The sequence below is a fragment of the Pistacia vera genome, unplaced genomic scaffold (assembly GCF_008641045.1).
Source record: "Pistacia vera cultivar Batoury unplaced genomic scaffold, PisVer_v2 Contig665, whole genome shotgun sequence".
In the NCBI taxonomy this organism is placed as follows: Eukaryota; Viridiplantae; Streptophyta; class Magnoliopsida; order Sapindales; family Anacardiaceae; genus Pistacia; species Pistacia vera.
In genome coordinates this window covers 179516-202959 of record NW_022196518.1, presented here as the reverse complement: position 1 = coordinate 202959, position 23444 = coordinate 179516, and the positions used below count along the sequence as shown (strand labels likewise).

At 34.7% G+C, this 23444-nt stretch overlaps 4 protein-coding genes and 1 non-coding gene across 5 annotated transcripts; 3 read left to right on the top strand and 2 right to left on the bottom strand.

Moving 5' to 3' along the window:
• Nucleotides 1–640: 640 nt before the first annotated feature.
• LOC116112629 (pentatricopeptide repeat-containing protein At1g76280) lies at nucleotides 641–7472 on the top strand. The gene is given in 15 exon segments (XM_031398746.1): nucleotides 641–1127; nucleotides 1203–1263; nucleotides 1376–1427; nucleotides 1510–1688; nucleotides 2168–2275; nucleotides 2666–2848; nucleotides 3036–3545; nucleotides 3940–4035; nucleotides 4175–4348; nucleotides 4894–5121; nucleotides 5544–5587; nucleotides 5589–5685; nucleotides 5794–5982; nucleotides 6336–6455; nucleotides 6706–7472. Coding segments are annotated over 15 exon segments (2460 nt in total). The 5' UTR covers nucleotides 641–1113; the 3' UTR covers nucleotides 7111–7472.
• Nucleotides 7473–7507: 35 nt separating this feature from the next.
• Nucleotides 7508–10355, bottom strand: LOC116112631. The gene is made up of 8 exons (XM_031398747.1): nucleotides 10129–10355; nucleotides 9816–10040; nucleotides 9548–9640; nucleotides 9380–9460; nucleotides 9114–9245; nucleotides 8807–9025; nucleotides 8321–8413; nucleotides 7508–8016 (listed from the first exon to the last, which is right to left on the bottom strand). The coding sequence occupies exons 2-8, from the start codon at nucleotides 10038–10040 to the stop codon at nucleotides 7855–7857; spliced, it is 1005 nt and encodes a 334-aa protein (XP_031254607.1). The 5' UTR covers nucleotides 10129–10355; the 3' UTR covers nucleotides 7508–7854.
• Nucleotides 10356–11188: 833 nt separating this feature from the next.
• TRNAL-UAG lies at nucleotides 11189–11268 on the top strand. Its single transcript has one exon. It is a non-coding gene; the product is annotated as a tRNA-Leu (tRNA).
• Nucleotides 11269–11983: 715 nt separating this feature from the next.
• Nucleotides 11984–16292, top strand: LOC116112674 (O-fucosyltransferase 16). The gene is made up of 10 exons (XM_031398793.1): nucleotides 11984–12409; nucleotides 12526–12573; nucleotides 12684–12774; nucleotides 12910–12986; nucleotides 13447–13535; nucleotides 13667–13850; nucleotides 14144–14325; nucleotides 14476–14578; nucleotides 14828–15159; nucleotides 15242–16292. Exons 1-10 carry the CDS (start codon nucleotides 12239–12241, stop codon nucleotides 15690–15692), a joined length of 1728 nt encoding a protein of 575 aa, XP_031254653.1. The 5' UTR covers nucleotides 11984–12238; the 3' UTR covers nucleotides 15693–16292.
• A 1974-nt stretch (nucleotides 16293–18266) lies between these two features.
• Nucleotides 18267–22452, bottom strand: LOC116112689. The gene is made up of 11 exons (XM_031398813.1): nucleotides 21894–22452; nucleotides 21665–21756; nucleotides 21365–21558; nucleotides 20974–21013; nucleotides 20389–20470; nucleotides 20169–20246; nucleotides 19937–20062; nucleotides 19514–19635; nucleotides 18904–18943; nucleotides 18716–18790; nucleotides 18267–18607 (listed from the first exon to the last, which is right to left on the bottom strand). Exons 1-11 carry the CDS (start codon nucleotides 22175–22177, stop codon nucleotides 18445–18447), a joined length of 1296 nt encoding a protein of 431 aa, XP_031254673.1. The 5' UTR covers nucleotides 22178–22452; the 3' UTR covers nucleotides 18267–18444.
• Between the last annotated feature and the right edge of the window lie 992 nt (nucleotides 22453–23444).

Here is a 23444-nt window from a genome sequence, read left to right as displayed (position 1 = left end):
TTTATCTTGCAAGTATATAATAAGTTACTATCATGGATACCTTCTTGTTGAAGCCAAAATATTTTTAACTCTCAAGCATGTTTAGAGCTTTTTGGCATGAAATTTTTGGTATTTCTATACTATCATACTTAATATTATCTCCTTCCTCTTATTGTCTAATTCTTGTAATGATTTCTTTTTCAGTTAAAATATACACGACTTGTTGCTCATTTGGATTATTGAGGAAGACAGTAATATCCATTTAATTTGTATAATAAAATTTTTGAATCTGATTACTCAATTTTGATATCCACTTCCGTACTATTATAATGCTACTAAAATAATGAATTGAAATCCTAATACTACTAAAACATGAATTATAAAATAAGAAATCAAAACATAATTCTTGTAATCACATGTCTATTAAATTAAATCTTAATAAAGTTAGTTATATATATATATATATATATATATGAGTTACTACTACTAAGTCTAATTACCAATCCCGAGAGGAAGAGAGTTAAAAGCATATTGGGCTCATTTATTTGGAGCCTGTCTATCGTGACTTGAAGGCCCAAATTTTTATCAAGGCTGGCGGTTGGAATTCCTCAGGGCGTATTACGGTTTTTCACCGAGGGGGTGGATCGAAGCAATTGCAGTTGCAGCGAAGAATTTATCTGAAACGAAGAACTTCGTCTATTGGCAATTTGGCATTGTAGAGAGGAGAGAATATGACCCTAATCGTTCTTCAGTACGATGGATCGAGAGGGTGCAGTTACGCCGCCAGAGGAAATGCAGCACGATAGAAGAGTTCGCTCTGCCGCGTAAGATCCTCGAAACTACCACGACCACCATCCGCGGCCTATTTTCGTTATCTTCCCTGCCGAAAATATCGAAACCCTAAACAGAACATCAGTGTTCATCTGGTCGCGATTTGCATCTTAAACAAACCATTATCATTATAGGATACATGTATATAACATAAAGTTCCATCTATGTGGTTACCGCACCGAGAGCAAGTTGATTAATTAAAGAACGGAGTAGCTCGTAACGGAACGGAATTATTTGCACGTCTCTGTTGTGAATCTTGTGACCGCACGAGCTCAAATTCATTTATAAGGAAGTGCAAAAAGCATGCGTAGATCGCTGTAAGTATAAATTTTTTGTTTAGAAAATGGTATAATGACATTATTGAGCGCTGATATGAATTTTGAATTTTACAGATGGAGGATTCCTTATCGGTCAATTGCTGACACTTTATGTAAATCAAAGTTACACGAACATGTAGGTTCATATTTTTATCCATTTTGATTGTTAGATATTCTGTTATTTCCATTACAAATAAATGTTTCTTTTTCTTCGTTATTTATGGCGTAAAATTTTAATTTTCTTATAGGGACCAAGAAATGTTGCTCCTAAACTGGAGTTATCTACTCTTACGGCCTCGGGTTGGTCACTTTGTTAACTTCTCATATTGTGTGATTAAGTTAATTATAGAGAATTTTTAAGTATGTAAGGCATAAAATGCAGGTCATGGAAAAAATTCGACCACAATGTCTATGCAGATGCAAATTGTCCATGCGCTCCGCACAGGTGAGAGAAGCAGAGCTTCCTATCTACTTTCAGATCTTGTCCGTGGAAATCACTTGCTAGGTGCTGCTGATTTCATTCATATTCTTCAGTACTGTGCAAGATCACCGGATCCTCTGGTAAGCCAAACAGCATTGAATTTTAGCTTGGATACATATTGTGTGTGCATTTGTATTATTTGGATTTACTAACTTCACTGGATTCAGAACACATGTAATGAGGATGTGAACTGACATTTGACTAGTTAGATTGATATGAACCACATGTAATGCACATTACTTAAGTATTAGGAGGGTAGCTATGAAGGCCTTGTATAAGTGGTATTTGTGCTCATTACAGTGGAGTTTCAAAGGAGAAATTGAACTGATAACATGATCAAGAATCTAATCATTTTATAAGATCACTTGTTAGTATGAATTGGCTAAGAACTCTGAAGGCTGTAGCAAATGCTGCAAATTGTGTCATGACTTAAGATTGCAGAAAATGCCTCAGCTCTGTTGTATTGAGAAGGTTGGGGTGATCTTTATTTTCTTAACTATAATTTAGGGTGAGTCCTTTTGGCTCTAATAGTTAAGGTGGTGTTTTCTTTCGCATGCAGTTTGTCATGGAGACCTGGAGAATGACGGAAGAAAAAGAGATTGGCCTGAATAACACATGCTACCTGCTCATGATACGAGCTCTTTGTAAAGGGGGTTACTTGGAGGAGGTACAAACAATATATTATTTAACTGTTTTTTCTTTTTTTCTTTTTTTAATTTTTATTATATATGATTAAAGTTAAGTGGCTACTTTAATTTCATATATATCTCATTGCTGAGAGTAAAATTATGGTATAATCACTTGATCATATCATTAGAATGTTGACTGGTTATCTAAACTGGGAAAACTAAGTCTTTTCTGTATTAATAGTGAACATAATTTTTTGTTAGTGCCTAGTTCATATGGACACAATTGATAGATTTTGATGGCAATTTTATTTTTACTACCATAAAACTTACAATTAAGACGTATATCAATTAATATTTATGCATTCTTCTTTTCCTAACTGCTGTTATAATGACAAAGTTCAGTTGTTGCTTTGTTTTACTTTGTGCAGGCATTTAATTTGATTAATTTTCTTGGAAAAAGTCATGGCATGTTTCCTATTCTTCCCATGTACAATTGTTTCTTGGGGGCTTGTGCAAAAATGCAAAGTATGATTCATGCGAATCTATGTTTGGAGTTGATGGAGACCCAAATGGTGGGCAAGAATGAAATTACATATACAGAACTTCTCAAGGTGTGTAAATTATATTGATGTCAAATTATTTTTGTCTCCAAGAAATCTTGAGCAGAGTCTTAAGCATTATATAATTTTTTTTTTTTTCCTTTGTGTTTCACAGTTTTAGTGTTGCTGTTCTATGTCTTGTAAAATATTTACGAAGGAATATATTATTGTTATATCTCTAACTTTTTCTTTCTTTCAGCTTGCAGTTTGGCAGCTAAATCTGCCCGCAGTCCATGAAATTTGGAAGCACTATATTAAACACTACAGTCTCAGCATATTTTCTCTCCGGAAATTTATTTGGTCCTTTACAAGGTTGAAAGATTTAAACTCTGCATATGAAACATTACAACACATGGTAGCTTTAGCCATGAAGGGAAGGCTTTACGTTAACAGGACTTCTGAAGGAAAACTGTCTTCTTCTAGATTGGACATCCCTATTCCTTCAAATGTCCCGTTGAGCTCACAGAAAGTTGACTTGGAGAAGTATGACAATGTTTTTGCTTTGAAAATAGACACTGATACCAGAAACAATGAGCAATCCATTAAATTTAATAGGGGAATCAGTGAAGCTGGAAGTGTTAAATTAGGTATGATGAATAAATTTGAAACCATGCCTGTTATGAAGGTTTTGAGATGGTCTTTCAATGATGTAATGCACGCTTGTGCACAAACTCAGAATAGTGGACTAGCGGAGCAGTTAATGTTGCAGGTAGAAGTAGCTGTTTTTTTCTTGTACGCTTCTGAGTATTATATGCTAAAGTCATGTGATACCAGAACTGAACTAAAGAATCAGTTTTTGGAATAAAAGAGTTTTATTCTGTCTGGAATTTTCCTTGATGAGCCAAAACTTCTATGGAGTTAAAATAAAAACATACTAAATTACTCCGTTGATAAATATGTTTCACAGGCTCCAATGCTTTGATGGCAATTTTACAAAACCTTTATTATGTTTGACATGATAGTGACAGTTGTTGCACTCAAACTGGATTTCTCTCTATCTGTTTTTAGTACTCAGTTTATTCCATGTTTTACTGTCCTGTGAACACTTTTTTCAGCTCAGTTACATATTATGTACTAACTTGAGGGTATCTTTCTATGTATAGATGCAAAATCTTGGGTTGCAACCATCAAGCTGTACATATGATGGCTTTATTAGAGCTATTGTTTCTAAAAGAGGTATAAGCAATGGCATGGAAGTGGTGAGTTGCATTAGTTAGAGGCATATTTCAGTCATGTTTAACTATTTTCCCCTTCATACTGATGATTTTTATCGCATCTGACCTTTCATTTCTTTACCGTAAGAGTTGTTATCATTTCCATTTGCTCATCTTTCTGCAGTTGGAGATAATGCAGCACGAGAATTTGAAGCCAAATGATTCAACTCTTGCAACCCTTTCAATTGAATGCAGCAAAGCTTTAGAACTTAACTTAGCTGAGGCTCTACTGGATCAAATTTCTGAATTTAAGTATCCTCATCCTTTCAATGCTTTTCTTGCCGGATGTGACACCATGGTATGTTAATTTCTGTAAACCCTATTTCTTCTCAGCACATTGGTGTCCCTAGTTATATTAGCTTTTATAAGTATTGGCTTCTGCTAGAGTATGTGAAAGGAAATATCTGCTCACAATGTAATTGTATGTATCTTAGCATTTGTCTCCATTCCCTATAAAATTGAACATTGAAGGGCTGATGATTGGTTGGTGGTGGGGACAAACCAACTTCCTCTAATTATGTACATTGCTTATGGTAAGTGCTACACCAACCTTGTAGAAGTGGTACCCCTTTTGAGCTTGTACGACAGAAATTATCATTGTTGTGGTTCAACTGTTGGATGTATGTTAAGTAGAGAATATCAAGCAAGTCTTTTATATTAGCCTAGGCATAGTTTAGAACAACACAACGATTACTCATGATCTTTTACTGGTTTGATATAATTAATTTTATTAAAATCATTGATCCTTTGTTCTATTGCATTGTTAAATTTAATTAACAGTTTTTCAGGTTGTCTTCTTCTGTCCAAGCCCCAATAAAAATTTGTGCTGCATTAATTTTGCAGGACCAACCTGAGCGTGCCGTTACAATGTTGGCTAAAATGAAGCAATCAAAAGTCCGGCCAGATATAATGACGTATGAGCTACTGTTTTCATTATTTGGTACTGTGAATGCTCCATATGAAGAGGGCAATATGTTGTCACAGGCAGACTGTGTGAAAAGGATAAAGGCCATAGAAATGGATATGGCAAGGAACGGTGTTCAGCACAGTCATTTATCAATGAGGAACTTGGTAACTCCCTGCCTTGTCTATTTTGTTTCATTTACATGGAGCATGACCAAATTTGGCTCAACTACTTAAACTACAGACTGGAATGTCACTTTTAAATTTTCGTATTATCACAGTAGAAATCTCATGTAATTTCTGGATTAAGAGAATCCTAATTATCCTCAGAAAGTCTTGCTACTGCATAAATTCATAATCTATAATGATTTATTTATGATCTTCATTCCATCATTATGTTTTTCAAGTTCATTTTGATTGAAAGAAATGGCTAAGCTTTTAGTCTTTAAATCTCTCTTGCTTCAACCTTCATATAAGTGCAAAGTGTGACACTAAGTTACCTTCTTGCTTTCATTAATCTTTTGACATGGAGCTTTGTTTGTATGACATTTTTTTTTTTTTTTTTTTAAATCTATGCTGGGTCTCTTCAGCTTAAAGCCCTTGGAGCAGAGGGAATGATGAGAGAGCTGATCCATATTTGCATTGGCAGAGAGCCTTTTCAGTCAGAGTAACACTTATATGGCAACACCCATCTATAATACAGTGTTGCATTCACTTGTTGAAGCTAAGGAAGTAAGTGGTTGAAGTGCTGTAATTATAGCTTGCAATTGCTTCTCCATGAGTTGTGGTTTATATTATCATTTCTTTTTTATGGCTGATTATGTTTATCTTGGCTTGCAGAGTCACACAGCAATAGAACTATTTAAAAGTATGAAATATTGTAGTTTCCCGCCAAATGCCGCAACTTACCATATAATGATAGATTGTTGTAGCACTATAAGATGCTTCAAATCAGCATGTGCACTAGTTTCCATGATGTTGCGTGATGGATACAATTTGGGGACAGTGACATATACTGCTTTAATAAAGGTAATTTTTTTTTACAACTATTACTGAATACAAAGTGGTCATGAATAATATCTGCTATATCAATTTATGAGATTCCATTCAACATAGTCAGCCTGAATTATGAGAAACACAGGTCTGTGTATCAAAAACGTGGTAAGGGTGCAATCTTACATGTTCAAGAATGTGAAGAAAATAAATAATAATAATAAAAAATAAAAAAAAGGAAGAAAGGAAGAAGAGGGAAAGATATATGTTCTAGTCTATGTAGATTTCTTTGGCTTCTCATTCTTTGTGATACGGGAAAGCTATTGCAACTGCTATTGTAATTGGCCTGGAATCATCACTTATTTACTGCTGAGCTTCTTTTATGCCAGATCCTGTTGGAGCATGAAGATTTTGATGAAGCATTAAATCTGTACGATCAAATGAGATCAGAAGGCATTCAACTTGATCTTCTGTTGTACAATACCATTCTTCAAAAAGCAAATAGAAAGGTGCTACATCTCCCTGTTTCCTAGTCTCTCTTTTATCTCTACGAGTTAAAAAGAATTAATTTTTTTGTACAAAAGTACTGTTAGATCCATTTTAGAAAGAAGTTTTGAACTCTCTATCTTGGGTATATGTATCGCTTGTAACATGTGAAGCTGAATTTGGACATTTCTTCTACATGTAGGTTGGTCTTATAGTTTATGTCATAGTAAAACTGCTAACATTACTTTTGCTCCATTCATGAATGAATGCCAGGAAAGGATCGATGTAATTGAATATATTATTGAGCAGATGCGCCAAAATAGAGTACAGCCTGATCCGTCAACCTGCCATTATGTGTTTTCTGCATATGTAGAATGTGGTTTCCACAGCACGGCTGTAGAAGCATTGCAGGTCCTGAGCATGCGAATGCTTTGTGAAGAAGGTAACACTCCACAAGAAAAGAGGATGGAATTTGAGGATCTCATACTTGCTGAAGATTTAGAAGCTGAGTCACGAATACTTAAGATTTTTAAGGATTCTGACGAGAAGATTGCCACTGCTCTTTTGCAATTAAGATGGTGCGCTATACTTGGGTTTCCAATTTCTTGGTCAACTGATCAAAGTTCATGGAGCAGTCGACTCTCAACTAACTACGATAGTAGAAAAAACACTACTTGACGGATTAATGATGATATGAATTTTCCTATCAAATTCAATATCGGAAGCTGCCCAAAAGGGCTATGCGATTTTGATTAAACAGGCGATTGCAAGTTTCAGAAATGGCTGAGAGTTGCCCAAAAAGAGATGTTAGAGCTCACGGGTTGCTGTGCTATTTATGAAACAGATGTTTCCAATAAGTTACCTCTGCATCAAGCGATTTTAGGTTGTATAACAGTAGAATAACCTCATTTTGATCGGAGCTGACCGGCTGTTTACACTGTACATTTGAAGAGCAGTTTACAGAAATCCTGTTACACTTATTTTTGTTCTATTGATAAAATTCTTTTTCAATAATATTGGTTACAGTTTTAAACCAAATGATATTCTAAGCTTAAAAGGGCTGGAAGATGGAGTATACGATATAATATTGGTCTCCATAATTATTGATGCGTTGAAAGAAAGAATCCGTGAACTGTTAAGCTCTTTCAATAAGAGAGCATTTTCGTGACAATACATGAAATAAAGAGATTAATTTGGCTTCATCTGGAAATCAAGAATTTGCTTTCTAACACAAAAGTTTAATCAATAATTTGATGCTATTCCTATACTGCCAACCATGAGTATGCAAAAAATATTCTCAACTGGCAAGTGGTAAATCATCGTTGAAAAGAACACTCGATGGCATAATGCAGACCACTTCGTCACAGTGAGTTGCCTTCCAGTTTACGATCATGTTCAGCATTTGCAATCTTGCATCGGTGTCTAAATGTTTTCCCCAGGAGGTAACTCTGCAAGCTTTGGAGGAGTGCCAAGAACTCGTTCCATATCAAAACGGACTTCAATGTTGCGGATACTGTACCCAACAACCATCAGCCAATAAAGCAGTTTGGCAAGCTCTGGTGCACTAGTTTCAGTCACACTTGTCTGTAACCATAAATTTTCAGGGCTTTAGAAATTACAGTAAAATCAAATCAATTTGTTAGAAGATAAACTGGAAAAAATAAAAAATAAAAACTTTGGTAATAGTCACCAAAAATTCATATGGTTTTCAGTCTCTTGGTTATAGTTATCAGGAATTCTGATAATCAGTTTAATAGTCAATCTCAATTCACTTCACGAAGGATGAATATACACAATCAACTAAATATTTGAAAGTCAATGACATTTATGCCTTAATATGACGCAGAAAGGTAAAAGAAGATCGTAAAACTCTGATATAAAGGCAAACCTTCATTTGGCTAGGATCTGAAACAGCCAAAAGACGCTTAATGAACGTGTTCATAGCAAGCACAACATCCTCTCCAGCGCTACTGGTCAACTCCTACATAACAGTGCACAATTCATTTGAAAACAATGTACACAGACTCTTAGAAGAAATAGTGGTGATTCGTGAGAGACCATACTCATATAGGTACACATTTGAGTCACACAAAGGGTATGAAATCAAGGAACAGAAATACACAATCCCTCTCCTAAAACCCCAAAATTTTGATTTTCAAACACATGGCGATTTCAATAATTTAAGATTGATTTTTTCAAAAATTATAAATGCAAACATAGTCTTCCTCAGTGGCAACTAAAATATCTAAGCATGTCTACAATATCGCAAATGTTTCCCCACAATCAGCGGAAGATTAGATGGCAATCAGAAACTCCAGAGCTCAGATGTCAACCATCTGTCGAAGAGGAAATCAAGATAAACAAAACTTCTTACCTTCAGATTCTGAGGCTCAAGAGACTTAAGATAGTCTAACAACTCGTTTGGACCATTAGCAGATATTCTACCAACTTGACGATTCAACTCCTCAATCTCTGCTTCAAGTAACTCAATGTACTTCTTAGCATCGATTTTCTCTGGACCAGATACATTATTCCACCTAATAACTTCACCAGAAACATTCTTTTGTGTACCAGGTGCATAATCTGGCTTCTCCTGTAAATATATTACCAATTTAACACTTATGCAGCATATATGTAGACATATAATGAAATATCATATACAATGAAAGGAAAATGCATACCTCTTTATCTTGCAACTCTGGAAGAGCAACCTGCTCCAAACTTTGTTGCAATTCCAATCTGTATTGTGCATTCTTAAACATATATCCAGTCATCATTACACTGTACATGAGCTGTGCAAGATTCTCAGCAACCTAAAACAAAGGCCAACTGTGAAAACCAAAACAGCCAAGAGTAATGTACTACTAACAACATCATTAAAAAATCGATTCAGCTTTAAATAGTTGTTTTCACCCATATTGAAATGTTATATTTTTAAGCTACTTACAGTGGAGACTGTTATAGCAAAAAACTGTGGAGGTAGCGTTCCTATCATATTTGTAACCGTTTGTCGCATTGCATCAACTACCTAAACACATACACAGCATTAAAAATTAAAAGGTTTTTCAGGCATTTTCAAGTATCACAATAATCTAAAACATATAAAAAAGCAAACCTGTTGGGGAGCCCTCTTCACAAACAGCTCCATGAATTCCGGTTGAACATTTTTTACATACTCCAATAGAATATCTCTTCTGCTCTTCGGTGGCTAATTAATAAAGAAAGACAGACACAAAATCCAATTCAAAAACTGTAGCGAAGCAATTAAACATCTTTAATTTTCTTCATCAAAAGCTACATTATATTTCAATCATTGCACGATACTATAATCCATTATCAAGCTAAATGATCTTACTTTGAGAGAAATTGTCAGAGAGAAATACCAGAGAGCCGTTGGGAGGTTTTGAATCATTAGAGCCGTTGTTATTAGTTGAGTCGTTCTTTGAAGAATCGTAAGCTTCAATCCTTAAAGCCAATCTTTCCTTGTTTTTCTTTGACTTTCTTGGGAAACTGATTGAACTAAACAATTTAGGCCGACACGAAACAAGAATTGTTGAGGACGAACATGGTTGATAAATGAAGGAAGGTCTCACTGTCAACGAATTCATCTGCCCAGCTACTTCACAAACTTTAGCAATAAATTATTAAGATAACCTCTGATTTCTCTTTTTAAAAAAAAGAAAAAACAATCTTTACACTGTCGCCATTAACGAGACCGAAAGAAACAACCGATACGAGAATTGAGTAAAGGCTTTCTCGTGCGTGCGGGGGTTCCCAGAGATGAGGGTTGCTTTGTGACAGTGAAAAGTCCAGTTGGAGTACACCTGAAGAAGGAGGGGTGGTTTATAGAGGATATAAATCGGGCGGATCAATTGTAACTTAGTAAGATCAACGGCTAGAATTACTTCGTTGCAACAATTATTATTGTTCAAAATACGACCGTTGATAGTGTTTATTCCTCCCTTTTATGGCCGTTGATCATTGTACCACTTGCCAACCCAAATGAAATGTCCGTCACAAAAAGAGCTAATTTCATTGTCAACCCGGAGGTTTGGTACACAAACCATTTTTCCCTTCAAATTTTGATAAACTCACACTGACACCCTCAGATAGAGGTTCTATTCTCTTCCTTTTTTTTTTTTTGTAACCAAAGTGTCCAAACTAGTTTTCGCACAACTAATCTTCGACAGATATTAGACAGCAACACACCACCACGACCACTAACTTAAATCGCAAATGCTCATATAGAAATTGAACTTGAGATCGTACGCTTATCCACACTATTTTCAATTCGCTCTAACCATCTGAAGAGTCTAGATTCTATTCTCTCGTATTAGTTCCTTCATACTTTGTGCTTGGTTATGATACATGAACTAATAGGGAAGTGAAATGATTAATGAGATATAATTGACTGGTTCCATTGAATTAGTTTGGAGTAGTCAGCCCCGGGCTAAGGCTATCAGGTGTAAAGAAACGGGACAATCCTTTGCTTAAAGTGGACGGCAATCACAATCTCTCGGCGTGGGCCACAAGAAATCTGCACATTCACAACTTTCTTCTTTAAATCTTTTGAGTCTTGACATTACCATCACTAATTCCCAATCTTACGTTTCACGATTTATTTATTTTAATCGTTTTCACTTTTACAGGTTATTGTTGTGTTGTGATCACTGCTCAAAGTTGAAAAAGCAAAATATACACAGAGAAGACATAGATCTATATATATATATAGATCGTTAGTGTTAATTAAGCGTGCGACAGTTTGGCCGAGTGGTCTAAGGCGCCAGATTTAGGCTCTGGTCCGAAAGGGCGTGGGTTCAAATCCCACAGCTGTCAGGCTTTTTTCTTCGACACGATTTTTGTATTTTTCTCAACTTGGCCTTTTTGCCTGAGCCTCTTTTTTTTTTTTTAAAATTGTGTTGACAATTTGGTGACAGAGACAATATGGGGGAGGCTTTTAAATTGAAATGTCATCTGGGGTATAGCTACCTGCTACCTGCCATTACTACCTGCTCCATTTCTATAATTCATTATTTTACTTCAATTAAATTGAGCTAATATATATATATATATATATATATGGATAATTGTATGTGAAGCTCGCACCTTTCGCCTACTTACGAGCAATCATTTTTGTCCCTCTGCTTGTTTTGGGCTTTCGGATCTGTTCGCATGTGACTGCCCATTGGACCTCCTCTTTTTTAAATGACTGCAGACTGTTGGATTTGTCTCTGACTGTCCCTTAATTATTTTAGATTTAAACACTATGATCAATCAAATCACAAATAATTATCGATTTGAATACAGGACTTCTGGATAATTTACCGTTTTATTATTCTGGAATAAACTAAGTGATTTCGATATAATATGTAATTATTATATTGGTTGGTCAAATTAATTGAAACAAATTAACAAAAATCTAGTAAATGTATATTATTAGTAATTAATTAATTAATTAAAGTAAAAATAAATAAATAAAAATAAAATCTCAACTAAATACAGTAATAAATAAGAGGAGAAACGGAGAGCCAGCTCACGCCTTACGGTGACACTCTCCTAAAACAGAATCAGTCCATTCATGTTGCTTCTCTCTGACTCTGCACGGCACTCCACCAAAGCTTTGCCTTCTCTGATTGAATCACTTCAAAACGCACGGCTTTAATGGAATGAATTCAATTGTCGTTTTCGTTATTTCTTTGGCTTCTTCAAAAATGTCGACACCTCTTCAGCCAATGTTGGAATCATAGCACCAAATCCTTCTCTTTTCTTTTTTTCTCTCTCCAAACACTGAAAACACAACACGCAAATGGCTTCTCAGCGCCGCCGCCATCATCACAACAACAACCGCCTCCGTCTTCTCCTCCCTGTCATCTCGGCCATTTTCTTTCTTCTTTTCATTCTCTTCTTTCTTCTCTCCATTCTAGCTCCTTCTCCCACCGATTCGGATCAGCTCCGTCACAGTACCAGCCACGTATCGGTATTGTATTCCTCTTAATTAGTTAATTTATACTTATTTTTTATATCTCTTCATTAACTAAACGTGCCGATTTCTAATGCTCTTTTTATTTTTATTTTTTCTAATTTGTTATGCAGTCTACGGTGATTGATGGTCCAAGTGGGGTACCTGTTTTTCGTGTTCCGGTTAGGGATTTATATTTGAACTAGTAATTAATAATAAATAAATGTTTTTTAGGTTTTGTTGGATCTTAGTTTCCTTATCATGAGAGTCTCTGTTTGTTTCTGAGGACCAGAGAGATGGTGGCTCATTGGATCGTGATATTTGGAGCTCAAGAAATGCCCAATACTATCATGGATGTAGTGATTCTAGCAAGAAGTTTGCAAGTACGTATTTAGTTATTATATTTTGTGATTTTATATTCAAATTTATGGAACTATTACTAGTATGCTTTAATATGATTTTTGGGAAATGTTAGTTTTCCCTACACATTTACATGAAGAGTGTTGATCGTATTGCAGAAGCTGAAGACGTGACTCGTCCTAATAGATACCTGGCAATAGCTGCTAGTGGAGGCTTGAATCAGCAGAGAACTGGGGTAACTTTATATGATGCAATACAGTGAACATTTGTTCTGTTGGTTGATTTGGTAACTGATACTAAATCAAATGAATGAATATTCGGGAAGAATTCTAAGCTATTTTATACTATTTACTTATGAATGAAGGAAATGTTTTGAGGCCCTATTAGTCAAATGTTATTCTTTCGTTTATTAATCTGCAGAACCCTGATTTCAGTTACTATCATGTTTTCACCTCTGTTTGGTCAATAGCTATTTTCTTCCCCTAATACTTGTCTTAGACTGCGGAATCAGGCTTGCTTAGTGTTGTGCCATAAAGCAACCTATGTTATTGGATCTAGTAATACTGTTTGATTCATAATGTTGTCATATTACTACAATGGCCAAACATTTTGTTGTTGCATGTTACTCTTAATATTACAGAATAGATAATAAACTGTTTATTGTTGGTGCCAAACTTAATAAGCATAGTTGGCAGATTGTAGATGCTGTTGTTGCTGCCCGGATTTTGAATGCTACTCTTGTTATTCCAAAGCTGGACCAGAAGTCTTTCTGGAAGGATGCTAGGTTAGCCCTCAGATTTTGTGCCAAAGATTTTTCGAATTTGCAGTTTCTTTAAAAGTTTATGAAAGATTGTCTAATTGCATCTAGTCATTGATATCAAATAACAGATTTTTTACTTTTTCATTCTTGTGCAGTAACTTTTCAGAGATTTTCGATGTTGATCGGTTTATATCATTCTTGTCAAAAGATGTAAAAATTATAAAGCAACTTCCAAAGAAGAGAGGGAAAACTTTGAGTACTTATAACATGCGTGTTCCGAGGAAGTGTAATGAAAGATGTTATCAGAATCGTGTTTTACCAGTTCTTTTGAAAAGGCATGTAAGTTTCAGTTCTCTTAAACTTTTTTTGATTGCTTATATACACTGCTTTAAATTTTTGCATTGATGCTAATGAGTTTGCTTCAAACATTCTTCTCCTTCCTGACTTCAATTTTAGCATTACTGTTTCTGTTTGTATTTATTTGCGTATTGAATCTCAACATGTAGATATTTTAATGCATTGATGTAGCGATCTCTTAGTTCTTTGATGTAGTTGTTGCACTCTGTCTTCTCAGTTTATTCTTAAATAAGCAACCGATTGTTTCAAAATAACTGTTTTGGTCTTCACTGCAGGCAGTTCAGCTGTCCAAGTTTGATTATAGACTCTCAAATAGGTTGGATACAGATTTGCAAAAGTTGAGATGTAGGGTTAACTACCGTGCTTTAAGTTTTACTGACCCTATTCTTGAAATGGGTGAAAAACTGGTCCAACGAATGAGGTTGAGAAGCAAACATTTTATTGCCTTGCACCTAAGGTAGATTGATAAATCTTTTCTACTCTATATTTCTGGTTACTGTTGAACCTAAGGACTGATAAGCTTGTTCTTGTTGTATTTTAGTTGCGAAACAATGGACTTTACATTCACAATTAGTTTCTTGATGCAACTGAATGTTTCTTGTTACAGGTTTGAACCTGACATGCTTGCATTCTCAGGGTGCTATTATGGTGGTGGTGATAAGGAGAGAAAAGAACTCAGTGCGATACGTAAGAGGTGGAAAACTTTACATGTAAGGCAAACAACACTGATTTTAAATTTGATCATCTTGTCATTTTGTTTAGTTTCCAAAGGTAATATCTGTTTACCCTATGGAATAAATATTTGTGCAATTCTTTGAAAGATTTGACATCTATCAGAGGGAAGAAAAATCTGAGTATGATTTTCACTCCGGTGTGAATTTCACTAGGGGCCTTGTATGTTGGTCCTCTGCAGATCTTGCATATGAAATATGATGAGAATTGTTTTCAACTGATTGCAGATCAGCAATCCTGATAAGGAAAGGAGACATGGGAAATGCCCACTTACTCCACTAGAAGTTGGTCTAATGCTGAGAGCACTGGGATATGGCAGCGATGTTCATATCTATGTGGCTTCTGGTGAAGTATATGGAGGGGAAGAGACATTGGCGCCTTTAAAAGCACTTTTTCCACACTTCCATTCAAAAGAGACTATAGCAAAAAAAGAGGAGTTGGCACCATTTTCTCGATTCTCATCTCGAATGGCTGCATTGGATTTTATCGTTTGTGATGAAAGTGATGTATTTGTTACCAACAACAATGGTAATATGGCTAGAATATTAGCTGGAAGAAGGTATAAATGTTTTCTTCCACCTGTATTGTTTTTATTCTTCTAACTGGTGGGCAACTTTTTAATTGTTTTCTCTTGTTCGCAGGAAATATTTTGGGCACAAACCCACCATTCGTCCAAATGCTAAAAAACTCTATCGGTTGTTCTTAAACCAGACCAACATGACATGGGAAGTATTTGCCTCGAAAGTTCGTAGTTACCAGAGAGGCTTCATGGGGGAGCCAAATGAAGTAAGGCCAGGCAGGGGTGAGTTTCATGAGAATCCAGCCTGCTGCATTTGTGAAGATACTGTGCTCAAGGCAAAGAGTGATTCTTTACCTAGAAAAGTTGGAAAGGAGATGGAGCATGCTGAATCTAAAAAAGATGTTATTATAAGTGACGATCAGAATGATGATGATGAACTGGAATTGTCTGATATGGATGACTATGAAGATCAAAGAGGCTTCCCAGAGAAGGGTCTCTACAACGGAACAGCTTTGGATTATGATGCAGTCACCTCTGAGGAGCCTGAGTTGGAAGAAATGCTTTCAGACTAAACAGTTGTTGGCTCAACCTGTTACTTCTTTCATGAGATTTCTTGCCCTCCTTCTGTCCCCTTCAGAAATTTTGCAGCTCTAGCCAAAATGTTTTCAACCATCCTTCCGAAACTTCATACTGTACATAGAAACATCGGAATGGAGAGAAAAAAGGCATTTCCAGATGACATGTGGAATAATGAATTTTTGACAGCGAGCAATTTAAGCAATTCGGAAGGATCATTTCATAAAATATGTCAACGGACATTTGGTCTGGAACAGAATCCACCGAAGATTTTTTATTCCCTTTTGCAGCTCAGGTCGAATCTGAACTTCTACATATGTAGAATCAACTGAATTTTATGTCGGAAACATTATTGAGAGTAGAATGATAGGCAGCGGCTGTAAAAAAAATTCAAAGATCATTCAATGAGGTTTTTCTTTTTTCTTTTTTTTTTTTTCTTTTTTTTTCAAATAACTTAAATTCATAGTGATTTTGCTTTGTCTGTGAGTTGCAGTTGTTTTTGTATATTTATTTATGAGTAGTTCAAGGAATTGTGGTATAAATCCCTTCTGTATGAGTTGTAATTATCATCCGTTTGTTGGTTATTTTTTAGATATCCCACACACTGCAATTATGGTGAGCAAATTCTGTCTCTAAATTTAGTGTTTTCAAGCGAGATCTTATTAAAAAAAAAAAAAAAAAAAATTCAGGAAATGAAATCTGAATTATATGAAGAACTAATTTTATACAATAATTCTAAACCAAGCATATACGAGGGATTTAAGTTCGAAGAATAGGACTTTCACTTTCTCAGTTTCTAGTTTGATTAGGTTTTTTTTTTGAAACATTAGAAGCTCTTATTTTATTATTATTTTTTTAAATATGATGTTCGGATTAGTTTACGTTTATTTTAATTAATATATGTAAACAAGGATTTTAACATGAGGTCATACATCTTAACCACGTATCTCAATGTTCGTCTAACCATTTAAACTATCTAAGGACATCTCCAACCCGCATTGGTTTTGGCTCCAACCCAGCGCTAAGCGTCACGTCAATTTGGTGTGGCACAATGTAGCGCCACACCAAATTGGTGTGGCACTGTAGCACTTTTTTTTTTTTTGAAATTGTTATGTTAATTTGATTATTAAATTTTACACAAAAAATTACACCAAATTTAATTATTTGTATTTAATTTAATTTGATTATTATTTATAATAATATATTCATAATAATGATATAATTCAAAAAATGATGAAAAATTAAAAATAAAACTTTATTCAATACAAATATTAAACTACAATAAGTCAAAATAAAAGTAACACTAATTTAAAAACACTAAATCTAAAAAGCTTGAATGGACGCGTTTTTGGGATAAAAATATATTACATGATATAATAATTGCGTGTATTATTATGCATAACATGATAATCGAGGATGATCGTAATGTTGATGCACCGATTGAGAATCAAATAGAAGCGCCAACTCCCGAAGTTGAAATTATCGTAGATGAAAATGTCTGATTTCTAAATTTTCTTGCTCGACTTAGATAAATCAAGGATACAGAGGCTCACCATGTTCTTCGAAATGCATTAATTGATCATTTCTGGGAAGAACATACTAATTCGGAAAATTAAATTACTATCAATATGGAATTTTACTTTTATGTTTTTTTTTTTTTTAATCATTTTATATTAGATGTAATGTTTTTCTATATTAAATGTAATGTTTATTTGATTAAATAAATACTGAATTTTATTAAATTAGTATAATTTTCAAAGAAATTATTATTTAATAAAAATATAATTCTCAATATTTAATTAATATATACAAAAATAATAAGTAAAATAGATTAATTGTTAATTATTACAATAAAATAAAAAAAAGAGAATATTCTAAAGAATATTCTTTTTGGTGTAGTGGGCTGGAGATGCAATAGTGTTTTATTTGCATCAAAATTTGTACCAAATTGATGCAATGGGTTGAAGATGGTCTAAGAGTGGGTAAAAAGCTATTAGAAGGTTGGTGGGAAAAAAAGCTATTAGAGCGTCCCCAATTGTGCTTTTAATTTTAAAGAGTATTTTCATTAATTTCTAAATATAAAGAATAAATTTTTTGTTCAAATCCAATAAACTCTGATTAGATGTGAAAAGTTAAACTGTAATTAATAAATAGGAAAGAGAATTAATAAATAAAATATATAAAAACTTATAATTTATTAATTAAAATTAGGATAGACAGTGAAATTTGACTTTTTAATGTGAAGAGCTAAAGAATAAAAAATTTGTTAAACTGTTATTTTTATAGATAAACTCTTTATTATAAAGAGTTTTAATCATATAAATAGTCTTTGTAGAAATGGTTTTAATAGGTTTGAGAGAATTCGCACAAAGGTTGGGAGAATTCGGGGGATTAAAGAGAGCAAGATAAAAATTGTTGCCAAATACGGGTTTATAATTATGTAGTCCGTTAATAGGTTTGGGAATTTATAGATTTACAAATTGGTGATCAAACCCTGATCTCAACCCAAAAAAGAAAAGGCCTAAAATCGTTGATAATAAAAGGGTTAACATTGCCCAAACCGGTTATCAAAGCTTAAAATGAAGGAATTAATTATTAAAAAAAAAAAGAATTGAACAAAAATTCAAAAATATCCAGTTACAAGAGTATTTCCACCAATATGATTGCATTTAAATGATTTTTGAACCTCGTAAAATAAAACAAAATAATGAGACTAAAAAGTAAAAAGTAAAAAGTAAAAGTAGTTCATTATGACGATGGTGGCAAAAAGTCTGGTTGATCGTCATCTATAGAAGTTGATGAACCAAAGTCTAGACTTGGGTAGACACCAGGCGGCCTCTCCCGAGGTGTGATTGATAGTAATTGGCTTGAATCCACCACCACATCAGCCCATCCGTAGTGAGGTTCAGCCCTTTTTTTTTTAAAAAAAAAAAAAAAAAAAAAGGATTTTAGTCCACAACACACCATAAAAACCAAGATTTAACCCAACAGCAAATGTTAGAAGGAAACACATTCTTACTCATAATAGGTTTCCTCATCCACAACAATATCCCAACTTTCACCTGTTGTGCTTTTGCCATATTTGTGAACTTTCCTGGTATAGAAAAATGACCATTCAAGTTCACCTCTAATATAAAAAAATGCAAGAGAAGGATGATGGTTGCAACTAACAACTATCATGGGATCTGATGGTCTTGAGTTTCATACCCGTTTCCAAAATGTTCCTCTCCCCATGTTCTTGACCAACCTAGACATGAGATAAAATAAATTCTTAGTTAAAAGAACTGAACATAAGTATCTCGTTGATGTTTTAGGAAGATTAGGCAAATACATGATCATTTCATACTACCAACATGCACATCGCTGGAAAAAGAAAAGAGGAAATTCCAAACTGTAATTAATTGTTTAACCTCTTGAAAGACTTTAATGATAATGACTCAATGTGAGAGGCAAGTATGGATCTTTTTAGATTAATAACAACCATAAAAGTTGTACTAAAACGGGACAAAAGTTTGCATTCTGCATCATGAATGTCAAAAAATATATGTTTAATTCTTTAATATGGACAAGCCTATGTTTTTTGGGTGTCAGTATGTAACTGGCAACTCCAGACGCCAGCACAAACGACTGACTATGTAATTACCATATACTCTATAATCATGATAAATGAAACCATCAATCATTTCTTGAGTTCCTCCACCCATGCCCTTTACTGAGATCATTAGAAGAAACTCTAGAAAAATGCTAGAAAAGAATACATAAGAAATGTCATCAAAACAACATATGCAAGTAGATAGAAGAAAAGGACGAGACATACGTTCACCACTCGGAGATACATGCCATGTCTCCCCTTGACGTGAACCAATGCCAGCAAAGAACTTCTCTTCCCACTTGTCTCCCCATTTGGTTCCTAATTCAGTTTCAGCCCATTTATCTGTCCTGAGGAATAGAAAAAATGAATTAAGTGAAACTACAAGAAATTCAAGTTGGCAAACTACGACTATACAGAAAAAAATTGAAGACTGATTTAGCAAGTACTACAACACAACTTATATAATATTAGCAGAAATGTTCTACACCCTACCACAAGATAGGTATGCAAAACTAAACTGTAAACAAATGCAACATCTAAATTTCAAAAAGCATGCATGAGTAACCAACATCACATGACAAGCCTACTGATGTATATAGTACATGACTTTGTGGAAAGCAAATACAAATCTAAAGGACAGTTGATAACCATTTGAGAACAGATCCTCTTCCATCATAATGCTCTCCCCACTTCTCCCACCATGACTGTTCATTCAGTCTACCATACTTATGTGCCCCTTTCTCAGTCCAACCTTTAGCATCATACTTTTCCCACCTGAGTCCAAAATAAAATGTTCTATCAGTATAGCTAGATCAACTGTGTTGTTAATGTAAATAAAATACCATAATTGTAATTATTATACAGTAAAAAATCAGCTTACCATTTCTCATACCATCCAGCATTTTCAGTGCCTGATTTGGCTTGTTTCTGGGCACTTCTCTCTATCCTTGCTAAATTGCTACAGTTTCAAAAACATAAAGAAACTAAAATGTTAAATTTGGGTACAGAGTAAACTGAAAATATTTTATTTCAGACTTGACAGCTGGTAAATAAGCATGTGCTGTTACGTTTACTAGGAATAGTAAAAAGTAGTAAAAGACCTCCATTCATCTTGATGGAGCACCTCTTGCCATGTTTCCCACCATGAATCACCTTCAGCATTTCTTCCAGATTTCTCCACACCTATGGAATATGAACTCTTCTTTGAGTGAGGATTTAAGTTTCAAAATGCCCCACCACGGACAACTATTAAGAAAATGGAAAAGCTCAAAGCCCTTTCAATTTTATCCAAACCAGAAATGCTTTTTCTAATTTTACCTGCAGTTGTCTTCTATATATTGTTTTCATATGAAAACATGAAAAAACATTTTCTACTAGACAGCCAGCTTTACATGGATGTCATTAAGTCATTTCTGCTTGAAATGCTATGGAACTCTGATAAGATACTTAGCTTATACTTCAAGTACTTACCAAACTGTGAAACACAGTTTATCATAACCTTGACTAGAACAATGCCATAAAAGTCAATAGTTTTCACATACAAATGAATTCAATGTCATATTAGCAAGAATTAATGAACTGGGTTACAAAACCTAGGCTTTTACTTTTTGGCGGCTTACAATCAATGATAACTGTAAATAAATTTTTCTAGAATAATTCTTAGAATAACAAGGTAAGTAATATACCTAGCTCTTTGTATCCCGTCCAGTCACTTTTCTCCCACCACTGTCAAGGAAATCAATAAATCCAATTAAATGCATCTACCTGGGATGATACTTAATGGAGTTATAAAAACAATGTCAATGTCACAGAATATCATGACAGTTGACTATGCAGAAGCATATGAACCAGTGGCTAAACCAAATAAAAATTAGACTTCCATAGCATTGCAGAGGAACTATAACACAAAACTGAAAAGACAACACTGAACAAAACATTTAGAATTGAGAAACAAGGAGCCTTGGCATCACATATACATTGCAGAGGAACTATAACCAAAAATATTATCCAATTTTCGACATGCCCAAATCAACAACACTCAAGCATTCAAATTTCATATGATAACTGGTAGCATACCGTTTCTTTCCATTCAGAGGAACAATCATGAGATTGACCTCCCATTCTTGTCCATCTACATCGGTATCCGTTCTCGCCCAGGTCCTCCCCACTTTCTCTATACCAAGTACTCCCATCCTCATTAGTACCAGACTCATTAACATTTTCATTTAACAAACTGATGCCCCAGTCCTTCTCGTTTGCAATACCCGTGTCTACAATAAAACATAAATGTACACAACACTTCTATTAGAGAAATTTAAATGCCATTAGATGTTGTTGCTTATCCATCAAATGCTCTATTAGCCAAAATATTAGTACCTCTTTTTGGCGGACTGTCGCGAGATTGTGGACCTGAATTCCTTGGGGTACAACGAGGAGAAATTTTTTCTTGTTTGGAAGCAAAACAAGATCTACAACAATGTTAATGCAAAACAACATCAATCACAACGCCGACAAAGAGAAATAAAAAATAACAATCATGCATTCATAGTTTTATAATTACAATTTCAACATTATAATAATTTTAGAATTATGTGTATCAACATACTGAGTAGAAGCAAAGGGCAATGCGGAGGAGGCTTGAATTCGGACTCTGTGAGAAGTCTTTTTCTGATCGAACCGCCGTTCCTCACACATCTCCCCAGTCTTTCTCCGAATCGGAACAGCCGAGTCAGAGCAACAACTAGTAATTCGAGCCACCCGGGTTCGGTGTCCCGAAAAACAAAGTCTCTTCCTCTTCCTCAGCTCTTTCAATCCATTGTTACTGTTATAATGTAAACAAGAGATATCCCTCAGTCTGAAATCGAGCTGAGCAGTAGAAGTAGCCGCCATTGATTACGAAAATGCCATAGGGTGAAATGTTATGGGAAATTGAGTTTATTTATAGAAAATAAAAATTAAGAAGAGAAATTCAAAAATAAGCCAATGGGAAAAGTAGAGGGAATTTCGGGGAATCTTTGTGTTGGGTACATTTGAAGAAGAGGGGACTTGAAGTTCGAGTAGAGAAGAAATAGAAATGGTTTCTGAGTTTTCGAGTTTTTGAGTTTCGAAGAGAGAGATCAGATCGGTTAGCGTTTGTTCGGCTACGGCTGCGAATCCCGGGATTTAACATATATACGTGAGCAGATGAGGTCCCACTTTGTATTTTGTATCCGTTACGTCTTTCTGCATTTGCCACGTGTCTCAAATTGAAACGTCAGCTTTTCTCATTCTTTTAAATAATCAAAGTACAGTATTATACAGAACCATGAATGATGAAACAAGATAATAATTTCAAATTTAATACTCATTCCAAAGATCTCGTCCGCAATTAGTTAGATAACTGAGATATTGAGGTCCAATATTCAAATATAAAAACCCTTTAAATGTAATTAAAGGATTTGTCATTTTCACCCCTTGGTTGTATCGAGCATTTGTATTTGTATATTCCAAGTCATCTCTGGAAAGAGGACTTTTCAAACATGGAGAATCTCTGGATTTTCTCGACTAAATCGCTAGTGATAATACCATAGCCATGGGCAATGTAAGTGGATCTCCAAACGACACAATTGGAAAGCAACTTTTAACTTAAGCTGCTGCTGTTAGTTCTTTCTACATCTTATCCAACTAACAAAAACTGTCACCACGTTTCGTCTAATTACTTGCATTTGTTGACACCACGTATCAACAACTTCATTTTGATGACATGGCAAGACATCTGTTGACCCATGAGCTTATAGATAAAGCTAAATACGTGGTATCTTACGTGTTATGGAAAAGGTCACNAGTCATCTCTGGAAAGAGGACTTTTCAAACATGGAGAATCTCTGGATTTTCTCGACTAAATCGCTAGTGATAATGCCCTGGGCAATGTAAGTGGATCTCCAAACGACACAATTGGAAAGCAACTTTTAACTTAAGCTGCTGCTGTTCATTCTTTCTACATCTTATCCAACTACAAAAACTGTCACCACGTTTCGTCTAATTACTTGCAATTGTTGACACCACGTGTCAACAACTTCATTTTGATGACATGGCAAGACATCTGTTGACCCATGAGCTTATAGATAAAGCTAAATACGTGGTATCTTACGTGTTATGGAAAAGGTCACAGAGGATT

Bases quoted from the DNA above. Each gene is read 5' to 3' on its own strand.
- LOC116112689 (XM_031398813.1), bottom strand. From the start codon at position 22,177: ATGGCGGCTACTTCTACTGCTCAGCTCGATTTCAGACTGAGGGATATC. The intron at 21,757-21,893 runs GTATGTTGATAC...ACATTGTTGTAG, and splicing joins TTGCCCTTTGCTTCTACTCA to ATCTTGTTTTGCTTCCAAAC. The intron at 18,791-18,903 runs GTATGAAACTCA...TTTCTATACCAG, and splicing joins GAGGAACATTTTGGAAACGG to GAAAGTTCACAAATATGGCA.
- LOC116112674 (XM_031398793.1), top strand. From the start codon at position 12,239: ATGGCTTCTCAGCGCCGCCGCCATCATCACAACAACAACCGCCTCCGT. The intron at 12,410-12,525 runs GTATTGTATTCC...TTTGTTATGCAG, and splicing joins ACAGTACCAGCCACGTATCG to TCTACGGTGATTGATGGTCC. The intron at 14,326-14,475 runs GTAGATTGATAA...TTCTTGTTACAG, and splicing joins TTTATTGCCTTGCACCTAAG to GTTTGAACCTGACATGCTTG.
- LOC116112631 (XM_031398747.1), bottom strand. From the start codon at position 10,040: ATGAATTCGTTGACAGTGAGACCTTCCTTCATTTATCAACCATGTTCG. The intron at 9,641-9,815 runs GTATTTCTCTCT...TTTATTAATTAG, and splicing joins AACCTCCCAACGGCTCTCTG to CCACCGAAGAGCAGAAGAGA. The intron at 8,017-8,320 runs GTTTGCCTTTAT...TTATGGTTACAG, and splicing joins CAGATCCTAGCCAAATGAAG to ACAAGTGTGACTGAAACTAG.